This window comes from Trichomycterus rosablanca, chromosome 12, assembly GCF_030014385.1.
Source record: "Trichomycterus rosablanca isolate fTriRos1 chromosome 12, fTriRos1.hap1, whole genome shotgun sequence".
NCBI lineage: Eukaryota > Metazoa > Chordata > Actinopteri > Siluriformes > Trichomycteridae > Trichomycterus > Trichomycterus rosablanca.
In genome coordinates, this window is record NC_085999.1 from 6,551,073 (window position 1) to 6,565,567 (window position 14,495).

The 14,495-nt window shown below is 36.8% G+C and overlaps 1 protein-coding gene across 2 annotated transcripts in view; it reads left to right on the forward strand.

Annotated features, from left to right (window-relative positions):
• The first annotated feature begins 425 nt into the window (after window positions 1–425).
• The window catches only part of LOC134323954 (RNA-binding motif, single-stranded-interacting protein 1), a 75,884-nt gene continuing 61,814 nt past the window's right edge, over window positions 426–14,495 (forward strand). The window contains exon 1 of one of the 2 annotated variants that reach the window (XM_063005577.1): window positions 426–558. In XM_063005577.1, coding sequence (XP_062861647.1) covers window positions 490–558 — 69 coding nt within the window. In that variant the 5' untranslated portion in view covers window positions 426–489. Of the gene's footprint in view, window positions 559–10,245; window positions 10,330–14,495 lie in introns of those variants that run through there. The other variant, XM_063005578.1, reaches the window with a different exon arrangement.

Below are 14,495 nucleotides of genomic sequence, written 5' to 3' on the forward strand. Positions count from 1 at the left end.
TTTGTTAGAACCCCCTTCCCCATGTGTGTGCGTGTGTGTGTGTGTGTGTGTGTGTGTGTGTGCGCGCGCGCAAGTGAGTTAGAGAGTGATTGAGATATTATAATTTTTATTGTTATTATTCTTGCACTGTTTTTATTAATATTTTATTCTATTTTATAATATTTTTTGCACATGTAACTGTTCTGTATATTTTAGTTTTTTCTTATTTTTATTTTTATATTTCCCTGTAACTTGCTTTGGCAATACGAATGTCCTTATTTGTCATGTTAATAAAGCTTCTTTTTAGTTTGAGTTGAGTTGAGAGTGTGTGTGTGAGTGAGTGAGTGTGTGAGTGTGAGTGAGTGTGTGTGAGTGTGTGTGAGAGTGTGTGTGAGATGGGCGAGCAGAGTGGAGATAGGAGCTGAACAGACGGAGTAAAGACACGGCGCTGTGTGCAGTGTGTGTGTTGTACACTGAGCGCAGGACTGGGTGATACTGCACTGGATCTTGATGGGCAGAGTGTGGAGGCAGATGTACCCTCAGTACTCATACTACTACCCGCCCTACCTGCAAGCCAAGGTAGGATACACACGAATCGTGACCCTTTTCTATTCGACACATTATTGCTTAATATGTGCTGAACAAGGACTCGTAGTCGGTACACCCGTTCTGCACTGTTTGTACTGTTAAATCGCTTCACTTTGATAAGTTTGTGTTGTATTTGCATGGATTCGGTTAGCTCTCACAGAATGCAGTTTCGGTTGTGTTCCGTTTTCTAGTCGGATTGCGCCGTTTGTCCGTTTCTGCCTTGAATCGTGGGTTTATGTTTAGCTTGTATTCGCTGCTTTAAATTCCGATGCAATTACGTCCACCAAGCGTAGGTGAAATATAGGTTACTCGTTGTTTGCTAGAATAAACACACTGTTAAACATCGAATTTTTGAAAACCGTTTATAGCAGGCATTTCCCTGGTGTTGAATAAACACTTGCAGGGCTGAAGGAACTCTGACAGTGTTTTTGATTCCAGTTGCTTTTATATAAACACTGTAGGTGTTCACTCCACTCTGGGGATTTTCCTGTGTAGGATGATAGCATCTAGCTCATATCTTTAGCACAGTGATTTTCATTCTTCATTTTTAGACCTACAGTACCCCTGTCCTGTACATTTAGGAATGTTAACTCTCTGACACACCCAGTTTAGGCTTGTGAATGAACTAATGAGGTGTGCAATTAGGTGTGCACACCAACATGCCAAGTGTGCAGGTTCTGTTTAAGGGTATGGATTAAGAAACTCACATGATAGACATTCACTGACAAACTTAAAGGATCGGAGAGATAGTGGTTGTGTGTTTTTACCAGTGGGCACAGCCCAAATCAATACTGATACATTTCCTGGGTGGAGTGATTCATTATTCTGTACTGTTCAGTGACATGATACATTTTAGTAAGAACCTATTTTTATCTGGGCGTATGTTGTCTCAGTCGTGACTTTCAGCATATCAGTAACTGTTATTAAATTTATATGAATTAGAAATCTCTACCATTAACCCACAGGTTAGTAGCAATACTGCAGTTACACTGTGGAAATGTTTTCTGTAAAAGACACAGTTTTGCTCAGGGATTTACTACTACTATTACTACTACTACTACTATAGTAGTACTATAATAATAATAATAATAATAATAATAATAATAATAATAATAATAATAATAATATATGTGTCACTGTGCTCCTGTAGACTCTGCCCACTTATTTTAACTGCCTTGGTTATGGAAGTTAATGTCAAATACAATAACAAAATAATTAAACTTTAAACGTAATTACAAAACATTAAACTTTTGAAACTAAAAATAGTTGCCAGTAAAAAAAATGAACTTGTCTTGAACTTGTCTTGTACTCTTTCCTTTTTTTTATCATCTTAAGTAACTGTTTAGTAACGCAGCATAGCATTGGGCCTGAATCCTACCGTAAAACACTGGACACAGGGCGTGTATACACCATGGACAGGGCTCTAGTCTATCACAGAACATCACACAGACTATATATGTATATTAATAAAATAATGTTTAAATATTTTCTGAATTTGTCTTCATTAATAACGGAAATAAATGAAATATTATTTGCTTTCAAAAGATAGGCTGTAAAACTGGGCAGTCACTGTTTACTTCGTCATGGGTGGGAAAAACGACAACACCTTTTCCTGCAGTTTATCTAGCCTAAAGTGTGTGGACACCCGTTGTATTGAGGAGTTTAGGTGTTTTACTCAGTGCTAACAATTGTATAACATTAATTACACAGTATAAAATAATGTTTCCAACTGATAATAAACAATGTTTTTGGAAAGTGTACCTTGGCAAAAAGCAAGAGCCCTGATCTAAACCCTGTGCAATGAGCCCTGATCTAAACCCTGTTAAACACTTTATAAGAGTATACTGCAAAATATAATACATTTACATACAGAAAACCCTACAGTCTAGTAAAAGCACGCTTTAAAACAGTAGTGAATACATAATAGCATGCGTAATTAGGCATCAGGAGATATGAATGTTTAAATTTCAGATGCAGTTACCCACTTTTTAGAGTGCTGTTGCATGTCAAGTTTAAAACCTCGCCACTCTCTATAAATTATTGATTGGGTCAGAGAGTAGCCTATCATGCTGTTTGCAATTCAACTAGGTTTAATTTATTATCCTTTATTATTCCATAATTGTAGGTTTGAGCATTGAACAGAAGGACTGGCATCCATTTTTATGAGGTGTTTTATATAATATATATGAGAAATCAGAAGAATTTTGCTGACTTGCTGTTCCTCTCTGAATCAGTGTGAGATGGAACATGATGTACTGGAGTAGGGAGAGCAAGAATTAGCTGGATAACAGTGAGGCAGCAGACAGGCGTGCTGAGCATTGTTTTACGACATGTTGACTTTCTGTTGAGTGAGCCATATATATACAAAAGGACCATATAACTGTAAACAGTGCCCTGCTCATGACTATACAAAGCTGACACAGTCCATAAACTGTTATACCAAAGTAAAGTGAGCAGAATAAATGGCCCTTTTAAGTATAGTCTCATGTATCAGACAGTGTGACCATCTCTTAAATTTAAAGGAACAAGTGATTATTTAGTGATAATTAGACTTTTTTTGTTTTTGGCCTGCACCAGAGTCTGTAAATTATTTTGATGGCTAAAATGGGACATACTGGTGTTCTCTTTTTAAATAAGGACAGACAGAGAGATAGGAAATAAATAGGAGATGCTTTCGGTTGTCTGATGTCCTTCAGGGTTGTGTGACGAGAGGCTTTGATCTGGATCTAAAAGCCTGTTAGTCAGCACATATTGACAGTGCATACAGGGGAGGAGCAGCACTTTTAAAAGCGTTTACAAGTGCTTAATGCACCAGTAGTAGTAGTGGTTAAGAATTCCAGTACAGAAGTTATTGTATCTAAGCATTTTTGCCATTTTATTTTTATTTTACCACTGCTTTATCCTAATCATGGTCTCAGTGGGACTAGCCTCCCCAGAATCTCTGGGCACAGTCCACAGGACAGGATGCCAGTCCATTGTAAAGTCTCGGCCACTCCTCTTGTATGAATGTAGATGCCCCACTGGCCAATAGCCAAGGGAGTGAGTTTGACTGGCTGGGCCACCAGGGTCAATTCTGTGTGGAGTTAGCATATTCTTACTGTGTCCACATGGGTTTCCTCCGGGTGCTCTGGTTTCTTCTGACAAGTCCAAAGGCATGCAGAGCTACAAAAATTGTGAGCAGAATAAATGGCCCTTTTAAGTATAGTCTTGTGTATCAGACAGTGTGACCATTCCTTATATTTAAAGGAACAAGTGATTGTTTAGTGATAATTAGACTTTTTTGTTTTTGGCCTGCACCAGGGTCTCTGTAGATTATTTTGATGACTATAATAGGACATACTGGCGTGCTCTTTTTAAATAAGGACAGACAGAGAGACAGGAAAAACACAAAAATTGCTAAGTTAAGGCTTAAACCTGCCGTTTCTTCTAGAAGAATTTTAGTTCAAATATCATTCGATATTTAGTATCAAGGGATATTGTGACTCTGTTGTTAGGGCTCTAGGATATTGATTAAAAATGGTTGAGAGTTTAAATCCCAGCTCCACCAAGCTGGCACTGTTGGGCCATTAAGCAAGGCCATTACCCTTCTCTGTTTCAGGGATGCCGTGTCTCAGCTGACCCTGCACTCTGACAACAACTTCCTATCAAGCTGTGGTATGCAGAGAAAAATTGTTTTTTTTAGTACAACTGTGTGTGACTTGTAAAGAAATAGACTCTACAAGATCTCTTAAGGAATCCTGTGGTATCTGGTACCAGGACCGTACAAGCAGGTCTTTCAACTTCTGTACCTTATGTGGTGGCATCCTAGAATGCGTCATGGCACCATTTCTTCCACGGGTAAATGATGTGTGTGTGCCCAGCCGTTCACATGACCTAGGAGAGTACAGAATCCATCTGAGCAGTTGACCTTCTTTCATTGCTTTGATGTCCAGTTCTAATGTCTGCATGTCTTCTGAGGTAGACTTGAGGTGCTTTGGTAGACAAGACTTTACATGGACACTTTGACTGGCCTGCTGTGTAATGTGTGTTTTGACAGATTTACCTCATCACCAGTATTACAATTATCTAAAATGTGAGCCCCAGAAGCTCTTCTGTTGGCTCGTACCAGATGCTATACGCTATGTGAGTACTTACCACGACTGCCTTTTTGGGAGATACTTTAACCCAGCATTTTTCAAACTTTTTTTTCAAGCAACGCACATTTTCCCCATGATTTTTACCGTGACCCAGGCAACCCTAACAACGCATTAAAACAAAACACAAAACAAAATGTACTTAATTAACAATTAAATTGTGCCAATCTGGTTCCACTGTGGTTTACAAGGTGTAACGTAAAGACTCCACAAAGGGGCGTTTGTATATGCCTGTTAAAATTAATTAATTGAATCCTTATTATTTTTCTCTGCGACCCATTTTTTGGCTCGCTACCCAAGGTTTAAAAAGCCCAGCTTTAACCCAGTCCTCTGGCATAATGATTTGAACCTTATTAAATTCACCCAGATCTTTATGCTGCCCTTATCTGCTTCATTCAATGTGTGTACTACAAGTAACTACTACCAGGCCAACATTTAACTCTTATTAAACAGACTTTGCCATGCACATTTTAGGGTGGTCCTTATGTTTGGCTCATCAGTATATATATTGTTTTATATAATATACAGTATATAGCAATTTTTTATTATATAATTATATAATTTTATAATATTTTATGAAGTAGTGCATCAGTATTGCCTCATATTTTTAATTTTTTTTATCTGATCCACAGCAATTAGTCAATGCTGTATGAACAGAGGACACACATTTGCTTGCCCTTATCATTTATATAATGTTCATATAACTTGTCAAATAAAGCTTGGCAGGAGAGCTTGCAGAGTTTACTTTGTTAAAGATTTTGTTAAAGATATTGAATCAGTAGCTAAATCATTATTGTGAAAGATATTGAGTCAGTGGCTGATATCTGTCAGTATTCAGGTATTCAGTATTGTATTCAGTATGGAACAAAATACAATTGCCCCAGAGATAATTGTCCTTCAGTTGTGGTGAAGCCAGACATTGTTATGAATAAGTGTATCTAACTGCCCAGGAGTAAACATGGAAAACCAGCAAACATCAGCATTTGATCAGAAATGACATGCAATGTCATGCCATCCAAGAAAATGTCTAGTTTGTTGGTGGGCTGGCTCTGTGCGCTGAGGTCTTTGAGTAAAAGTGTTTTAGCACGTTAACTATCATTGGACGTTACACACTGAGCTCACTAACAATGGTATCAGACTGAGGCTGAAAAAGGCCTATACAACGTTTACAATAAAGTTTGAAGAGTTGCCTGGCAGCAGAATGTACACAATTAAAGCCCAGCGTGGTCATGCTTATTATGTGTGCTCGGGCCTGAAAGAGCGCCCATTGTGTTTCTATGATTCTCATTCTGGGAACTTTCACCAGCACAGAAACGCCACTCCAAAGCATTATTAGTGCACTGACACTGTCAATCAGACACACGCAAGTGGGTCAGGGCGTAATCACCCCACCATGCTGATCTGTGTAAACATGCCATCAAATTAATATGTGATGAAACCAGTGGAATGAATAGAAGTGCTGAATTGATCTGCTCAGCTCCAGCTTGCAATGTCTAGAGAAGATGCACTGTAAAAATATATTATTAATTTTTGATTCTGATCTTTTGTATTTAGTTAATGAAATACTTTGGAATTAAGCTTTATTTCAATTTCCAAACAAAAATAATCAAACTCTGACCTGAGAACAGATGCAGCAGAAGTCATTTCAGTGTCCTTACTCAAGTAATAATATGAATACTTATCCAGAAATTGAACTTTGATGAGCTTGTTAAATCCTCTTCTTAAACCATGACCATCTATATGATGCCCCCTCCTCTATTACAGTGTTTACTTATAAGAGCATTTATGAAGTCAGGCATTAATGTTGGACAAGAGGGCCTGGGACTCAATCGATATTCTAATTTATCCAAGGTGGCACGGTGGCTCGGGGTAGCACTGTCACCTCACAGCAAGAAGGTCCTGGGTTTGATTCCCAGGTGGAGCGGTCCAGGTCTTTTCTGTGTGGAGTTTGCATGTTCTCCTCTTGTCTGCGTGGGTTTCCTATTACAGTCCAGAGAGATGTGCATATGAGGTGAATTAGAGATACTAAATTGTCTGTAACTGTGTTTGACATTAAAGACTTGAACTGATGAATCTTTAACCAACTGTAACCAAAGCGTATAAACATGGCGTTAAAATCTTAATAAATAAATAATTTATCCCAATTGTGTGGAAGAGGGTTGAGATCAGAGCTCTGTCCATCCCACACCAAACCTTTTAACTGTCATTATGGAACTCACTTTGCACAAGGTTGGAATATTAGTAGTATTTTATGACTGCTTTGTACCAATTCTAGCATCAGAATGTTCATAAATAAGTTCCTTATTATTATTTTTATTATTATTATTATTTGCCATGAGACCTTGGCTCTTGCTTTCATAGCAAATATTGCTAGATGTATAGCAGTTTACAAGTCACGTAAAGTGAAAATTATTTCCCACTAGGGGTGGCAAATTGACATAGACGTGGAGTGTGTTAAATCCTCGCCTCCATTTACTGTCTGTAAAGAGTCATAAATGTTCTTAATGTGTCCCCACAGTTTTTCCGGACAGTTCCTTAATGTGTGTGTTTGTGTTGCCCTGTAATAGATTGGCACCTTGTCCAGGATATTTTCTTACATTGCATGGTGTGATTTTGATTAGAATAATGCTAATTGGCACAGAAATGAACAATTATACTGATTCAGTTTGATTACATATTTTATATCTCAGTAGTTTTAAACACTCTATCCAGGAAATGACCTTTTACAAAGTTCAGTACATTTTGTATGAGAGGAATGATTTATTCATGCATAGATGAAGAGTGAAGCACTGCTGAATAAAAAATGGAGCCATGACAGAATACCCAGAGCTAAGCATATGGAAAATAATAAAGCTGCCTATCATTCATTTTGCCTCAAGCAATATTTAGGTGCTTGTTTTATTTAATAATTACGGCATGTCTGGATTATTAATGCATTGATTTTCAGGCTTTGCTGGTTTTTTTTTATTACTATAGCTTTACCAATAAACAACAGCTTTTTAATAATGTGTGCAAAAACGTTCTCTTTTTTGTAACCACCATAACACGCTTTTATTATTTGTACCATTACAAAAGTACTGGGGTTTTGAATGTGCTGTTGGAATGCTGGCTGATTCACCAGTGGTGAAGAGGTCATGCTCAGTTAACAGGGACGTACGTATATGGCAGTGTGTGGAGTGTGTGGAGTGAGGGTCCTCCACCAGCCTGCTGTCTTCCCTCAGAGTAACAAGCCAAACTTAGCTCAGCTGCCTCTCTCATTAGTGCTAATCATGTGCCTGTCTGCTGTCTGGCCTTGAAGAACCCACAGTACAGAAGAGAAATGGATTTGGTCATCTATCTAGTTCAGGGCAAAGTTACATATGCTTATTATTTTAAACTCTCTAATCTGGTAATTCTGTCACCGGCTTCATAATTTTTGGAGTTTTATTATTAATGTGTTGCAAAAAATTTAAACAAAGCAACGAATGAACTGTTATTAGCAGAATTAGTAGCATGTTTTGGACTCCATATCACTGGTTAATGACAATCATCAGATACAAATGGTACAAGAGGTGATAACATGATTAGGTTTATGAGGAGCATTAATGCAAGGCTCTGATATTTACAGCCAAAGATGAATCGAGGTTTGCCACTTTGCAAAACAACTGCATGATTAAATAGTGCAGCAAGTTTAACAACAATATTTTATCACATGGTTGCAAGGAATTCAGGGATTTCATCATTAACAGCTACTACAGTTTTCGAATTGAATGCAGGTCAGGAAGGAGTTGCGGTTGTGTTATAAATAAATGTCATACAGTGTTAGAATCTTTTATTTAACAACACAAAACAGTTAAAGGGATGTATGCATTAAAAATAATGACACTATCTCAGAGATATTAAGTCATTATTTTAAGATACTATTTTATTATTTTCAGATATTAACCTTTATCCATCCAATAAAAATGTTACACCTGCTCACAGAAATCCCAATAAATGACCAAAAGGCGGTTTATAAATAGATAGAGAGAGGGCACACTTTGCATTACTGATCGGTGTGGACCAGCAGCAATGGCCTTTGAATTAGTATGTAAGGAGTTCCCCCCAAGACCGCAACGACATTTCGGTAAGGGCCAACGGGCTGGCTGTAAGATATGAAAGACTGAATCATTATTTTAAGATGAATTTGTATCTATGAATAATGGTTTAGTGTCTCTAAATAATGACTTAGTATTTTTAAATAATGAGATAATGTCTCAATATTGACTTAGTGTCTCAGAATAATTACTTAGTATCTCTATAATAATAATATAATAAAGAAATGGGTGCTAGATTTGTTTTTATTTTAACTTTGCTAGTGGCTATGAATGTCTACAGCTTGTCCAGACACCAAACTCATCTTGGTGGGTTAACTACTTTTTTGTAACTTAAACATGTTAGAAGTTAGATTTAAGAGTTTGGAGACCTCAGGAAGATTGGAGAGTTTGGAGAGTTTGGAGACCTGTAAAGTAACTTGGATAAGAAGTGTCAGCAGTGCAGTTTATTACCAGCACTGATTAATTTGATGTTGAAAATAGCAAGTCAATACATGTAGTAGTTAAACAGTGCCTATACATAATAATGTATAATGTTATTATATATGTGTTATGCATATTATTGCCACAAAAGTACTTCACAGTTAAAATATCACAAAAAAGCTTTTTGTGCAAGAATCTTAAGCATTGTAAGCATTTTTAGGTTGTGTGAAGTGCACTATAATGTATTACTGTTTTATTATTATTATTATTATTATTATGGCTCTATGGTTATACTAGCCCATCACTGATATTTGGGTCTGAATTATTATTATTATTATTATTATTGTTGTTGTTGTTATTATTATTGTTATTATTATTATTATTGGTATTATTATTATTATTATGAAAAGCAGTAATACTCTTTATAATTAACCTAAATCCCTGTGCTATTTTGTCAACCAACTTCATAGTATTATCTTAACACTGGTAGTACAATAATTAGTACATACAATTAAAGAGGGCAGTGTGTGGTTTGGAACCCAGTATCTTCCTGACTATCTTTCCTATGCAGAGTAAGGAAAGAAGTATTATTACTTTTTATTATTACTTATTTTAAATATATTTTAAAAAAGATATTAGTAACAAAGGTATCTAATAAAATTATTACAAAGTACACAATACAGAATCTGTATTATTTATGTAGTCATATACATATTTATTTAATAACTAAATGGCCTAAAAAATATAGTAGTTACAATAACATAATATTTCTATGTTCCTACTTTATATCACTGCTTCTGAGTAATAATTGATGTTACATTTTGTGTTTCCTACATTTACTGTTTAGCTGTAACCAGACTCCGCACTCCATCCCCTCCCCCAGTCTTTTTGTCCTCACTCTATCCCTTGACACACACTCTGTCACTTGCTGTATTTGTGTGTAAAAGAGAACGCCGTCTTCCTGTGTAGCTGCACAACATACTCCCTCCCACACGTACACACACTACGCCTCTGTAGCCTGTACTCACGTTGATACACACTCAGGGCTGTGGCGACTGCAGTTGACAATGATCGCATGGCCTTCTCAGAAGAGTTTGGGCCCTCGGCTGCTCCCGAGCAACAGGCGCAGAAAGGTAATTACAGATCTGTGGGGTTTTCAAAACACTCTCTCTCTACTGACACAGGTCTTACTAAAGAGTCAACTCATGACCGTCACTATATACAGAGGTTCACGCTAATCAGAGGAAGCACAGAGAGCTGAGAAATATAGAGTGCAGGAAGAGTAGCTTGCTCATAAAGATGTAACATTTTGTTAGGTCAGGGTAAATTGGTTGGCATTTGTAATTGAATTGAGAATGAGAGAGGCAGTGAGAGAGGAAAAAGCAGCGTTTCACTTCAGTGGAGAGAAATTTGTCTGGGCCAGCCTCACTCAATCTTACATACTGAATTTCAAACCACTTCTCCTTTCAGTCAGTCTTCAGCTCATTTTAGTCTGCAATACAAGGAGCTTTGTCACAGAAAGAGGTGGGGAGATCAGCGGTTCAGGTACTGGATTAGTAATCAGAAGGTCACTGGTTCAAGCCCCAACACCGCCAAGTTGTCAGAGCAATGCCCTTAATTCTCATGTGCTTGCAATGTATTCCATCACAATTGCAAGTTGCTTTGAATACATTTATTTTGTCTCGTCTATCAAACACATTTGGGATAAACTACAACAGAGATTGTCCAACATCAGTGTCTGACCTTACAAATACATTTCTGGATAAATGGGCAAAAATTCTCACAGACACGCTCCAAAATCTTGTAGAAAGCCTTTCCAGGAGAGTGAAAGCTGTTATAGCTGCAAAGGGGGGCAGACTTCATATTAATGCTTATGGATTTCTGTAGATGTAGTGTGTAGGTGTCCCAATACTTAACAAGGCCATAAGATTTTTTGTGCTGGCGTTTTCCCAGTACATACTGTGTGGACAGCTGGACTGTGTCAACCAGCTTGGGCTTTATTGCTGATTTGTAGGCGAGAGCGTGAGCGAATACTTTGTTCACATGCTTTTTACTGCACACTTATAGGCTGCAGATCTTATGCTCCACATTCTGGTGCTAGACAGAGTTGTGAACATACTGACAGCTTGCAGAAAGCTTTCTATTTTTTCTTAAAAATGTATTTTTGGGGGCTGTGCATATGGAGTTATTGTATGTTTACATAGAAAGTGAGTCTGTTTAAGGCAACACCCTGAAGTTGTCATGTTTAAAACCTGTTATTTGCTTATTTGTAGTTTCAGTTGAAAGAAGTGACAGTAGAGTAACACATTTCTCTTTCTTTCTTCCTGGCTTTCCAGTACTGTGTCCAAAATGTTTGGCATGTTCTTTTTATGGCCTTTTACAGGAAGTTTTCTACAGGAAATTAAATGACAATGTTTTACATTGTCAAAATACCTAAAAGTGTGTTTAATTAATTAATTTCATTTTATTTTTATCAATCGCTTCATCTTTGCCAGGGTTGTGGCAGATCCAGTTCCACCAGGAAACACTGGGCGGGGCAGGAATACCCTTGATGGATGCTAATACATCTTAGGGTTTCAGCCATCCCACCTAGACACCTATCTATAGCACTACTAATATTGCTGTTCAAATGGTTGGCTAGAGTAAAAGACCTCTGTAACACCCAGATGCCTTATAAATATTCTACATATTCTGCTGGGACCCATATTTACATCTTAGGTACCAACCTCAGGGGGAGAACTGCTGATTAAGAGCCTATAGCATGGATATTGGTTCTTTTGTTTGCTCTTTTAGAAACTTCATAACCAGGGTTACTACTTTACAACAGTCCCTGTTTGTCATTTCAGGAACTTATATAGAGGATTGGGTGTTTATGGGTTTTGTATGTAATAAGGCTAAACTTTGTGGGGTGATGTTATTACTTGGCTTTTGCAGCTCTGGCCTGGTATGTATGCTACTCTGTTTACTTAATGTGAAGCACTGTTGGGGTTTATTGACAGGGTTGAATAGCAGAGTTTGAGATTATTTATATTGCAGTGCTCTCATAAGGTCACATTAGAATTCAGAACAGCATACTGAAAGTGCTGAGGCTGGGGATATTTTAGTAGAGAACAGGAAATGCGCGTTAAGGTTTGAGGACAAGCCATTAAAGTTTCAGGTAAAAATGGAGCAAGAGATATTGAGAGAGACCGAAAGAAAGCGAGGGAGTGAGACAGAAAGAGAGAGAGAGAGAATATACTTCTTGAAGTTCTAAACTGATTTTTACTTGACTTATATTAAGTCTAACAGCATAAAAGTAAAGCAACTTTATATAGCAACACAGAGGGAAAAAGCTGAGTCATAGAGGCAGGAATAATAGAAGTAAGCCTTATTTTAATGTCATCAGTTTTTTTAACTGTTTTTTTAATGCTTAATGTTTTTCACAGCACTGAAAGGGCTCTTCTTTCCAAAAGGTTATTCAACCTGCTAAAAAACAGTACTAGTTGGATGTTGGTTTTCACTGGTTTACATTTGAGGCATATAACAAGCAGTTTTATCCAAAGAGGGTTAAGTACCTTGCACAAGGGCCCAACAGTGTCATCCTAGTTCATTACCTCACTAATGATACTAATTTTTTACCTTAACTGCTGAGCTACCATTGGCCTATGCTCTTGTCTTTGCTATTGTGAACAAAGAACAGGGAATAAAACATTGTTAAGTATCAAAGCCACTATTCATAGGCTAATTTATGTCATGCAAAATTTATTTTCTTTTTTTTCCTTTTTCTCATTTTCATTATTTTTGTGCTTTTCTGTATCCAACATATGAGTTTGCAGGGCATTTGGAGCTCTTTTAGAGTGAACATCAGTTCTTTTTTACTTCCATGTCCAATGCCCTTTTTGCCTGGATTCCCAATTTGTCCACGTAGTCAAGGTTTAAGGTAGTGCCAAGCCTCGTTCACTTTAAAATTACTGGGAACACTTAGATAGTCTTAAAAAATATTTTTTTAACCTAATCTTTGTCTTGCCACAATTTGATTGTGGAGAATCCCAGACAGTTCCTCGGACATCATGGTTTAGATTTTATTCTGGCAATGCAGGGTAATTTGTGGGCCCTTACAGACTCAGATGCGTGACTTTTCAAAATATGTTTGGTTAATTCAGATAGCTACCGATTGACTCCAGTTGAGTTCTAGAGACATCTCAAGAATAATTTAAGCGAGTTAAATGCATCCAACCACATTTTGAAATGCCACTGCAAAGGGTCTGAAAAAAGAGATTTCAGAATAAATAAATATATATATATATATATACTGTATATATATATATATATATATAATATATATATATATATATATATATATATATTTACACCGATCAGCCGTAACATTAAAACCACCTCGTTTCTACACTCACTGTCCATTTTATCAGCTCCACTTACCATGTAGAAGCACTTTGTAGTTCTACAATTACTGACTGAAAGACTAAAGAACAGCAGGAAAGGGGGCTAACAAAGCATGCAGAAAAACAGATGGACTACAGTCAGTAATTGTTGAACTACAAAGTGCTTCTATATGGTAAGTTGGTAAGTGGAGCTGATAAAATGGACAGTGAGTGTAGAAACAAGGAGGTGGTTTTAATGTTATGGCTGATCGGTATAATATATATATATATATATATATATATATATATATATATATATATATATATATGTGTGTGTGTGTGTGTGTGTGTAGTGTATATAGATAGATAGATAGATAGATAGATAGACTGTAGTATATTACATTAAATGCAGTGTAAAACCAATTTTAAGTCCAATTACATTGCTTAAAACAACATTAAATGTTAATACTACATGTGTTTTACATTTTGTGGACATTTCTTTAAGTGATTTGCAGGACTTTGTAAAATAGTCGTTATATTTAAAAATTGTTTCACTTTTTAATTATGATGACAAAACGCGGTCCACATGCACAGATATGTTTAAAGAAGCAGTAAGATTCTTGGTCAGTTCAAATGTAGTTATTTTGGTTAGTTTGGACATTTTTGGTTAGTTTAAATGTAGTTATTTTGTACTAAAACTGAGTTTATTTCGTCCAGAACATTTCTTAACCACGTACTAGTTGATGGCCGCACTGAGGAATGTGAAGTATGTACGCTTGAGAAAAGAAGGGGGGAGTCCGTGTAAGAAACGCACGATTGCATGACTTTATTTTAAATGTAACACGCTTAATTATTTGACGCACATTTATTTTACAGAAAATCTTACATTTAAACACGTTTTATAAATGTAACACGAAGAACCTGTGATTTTTCCTACT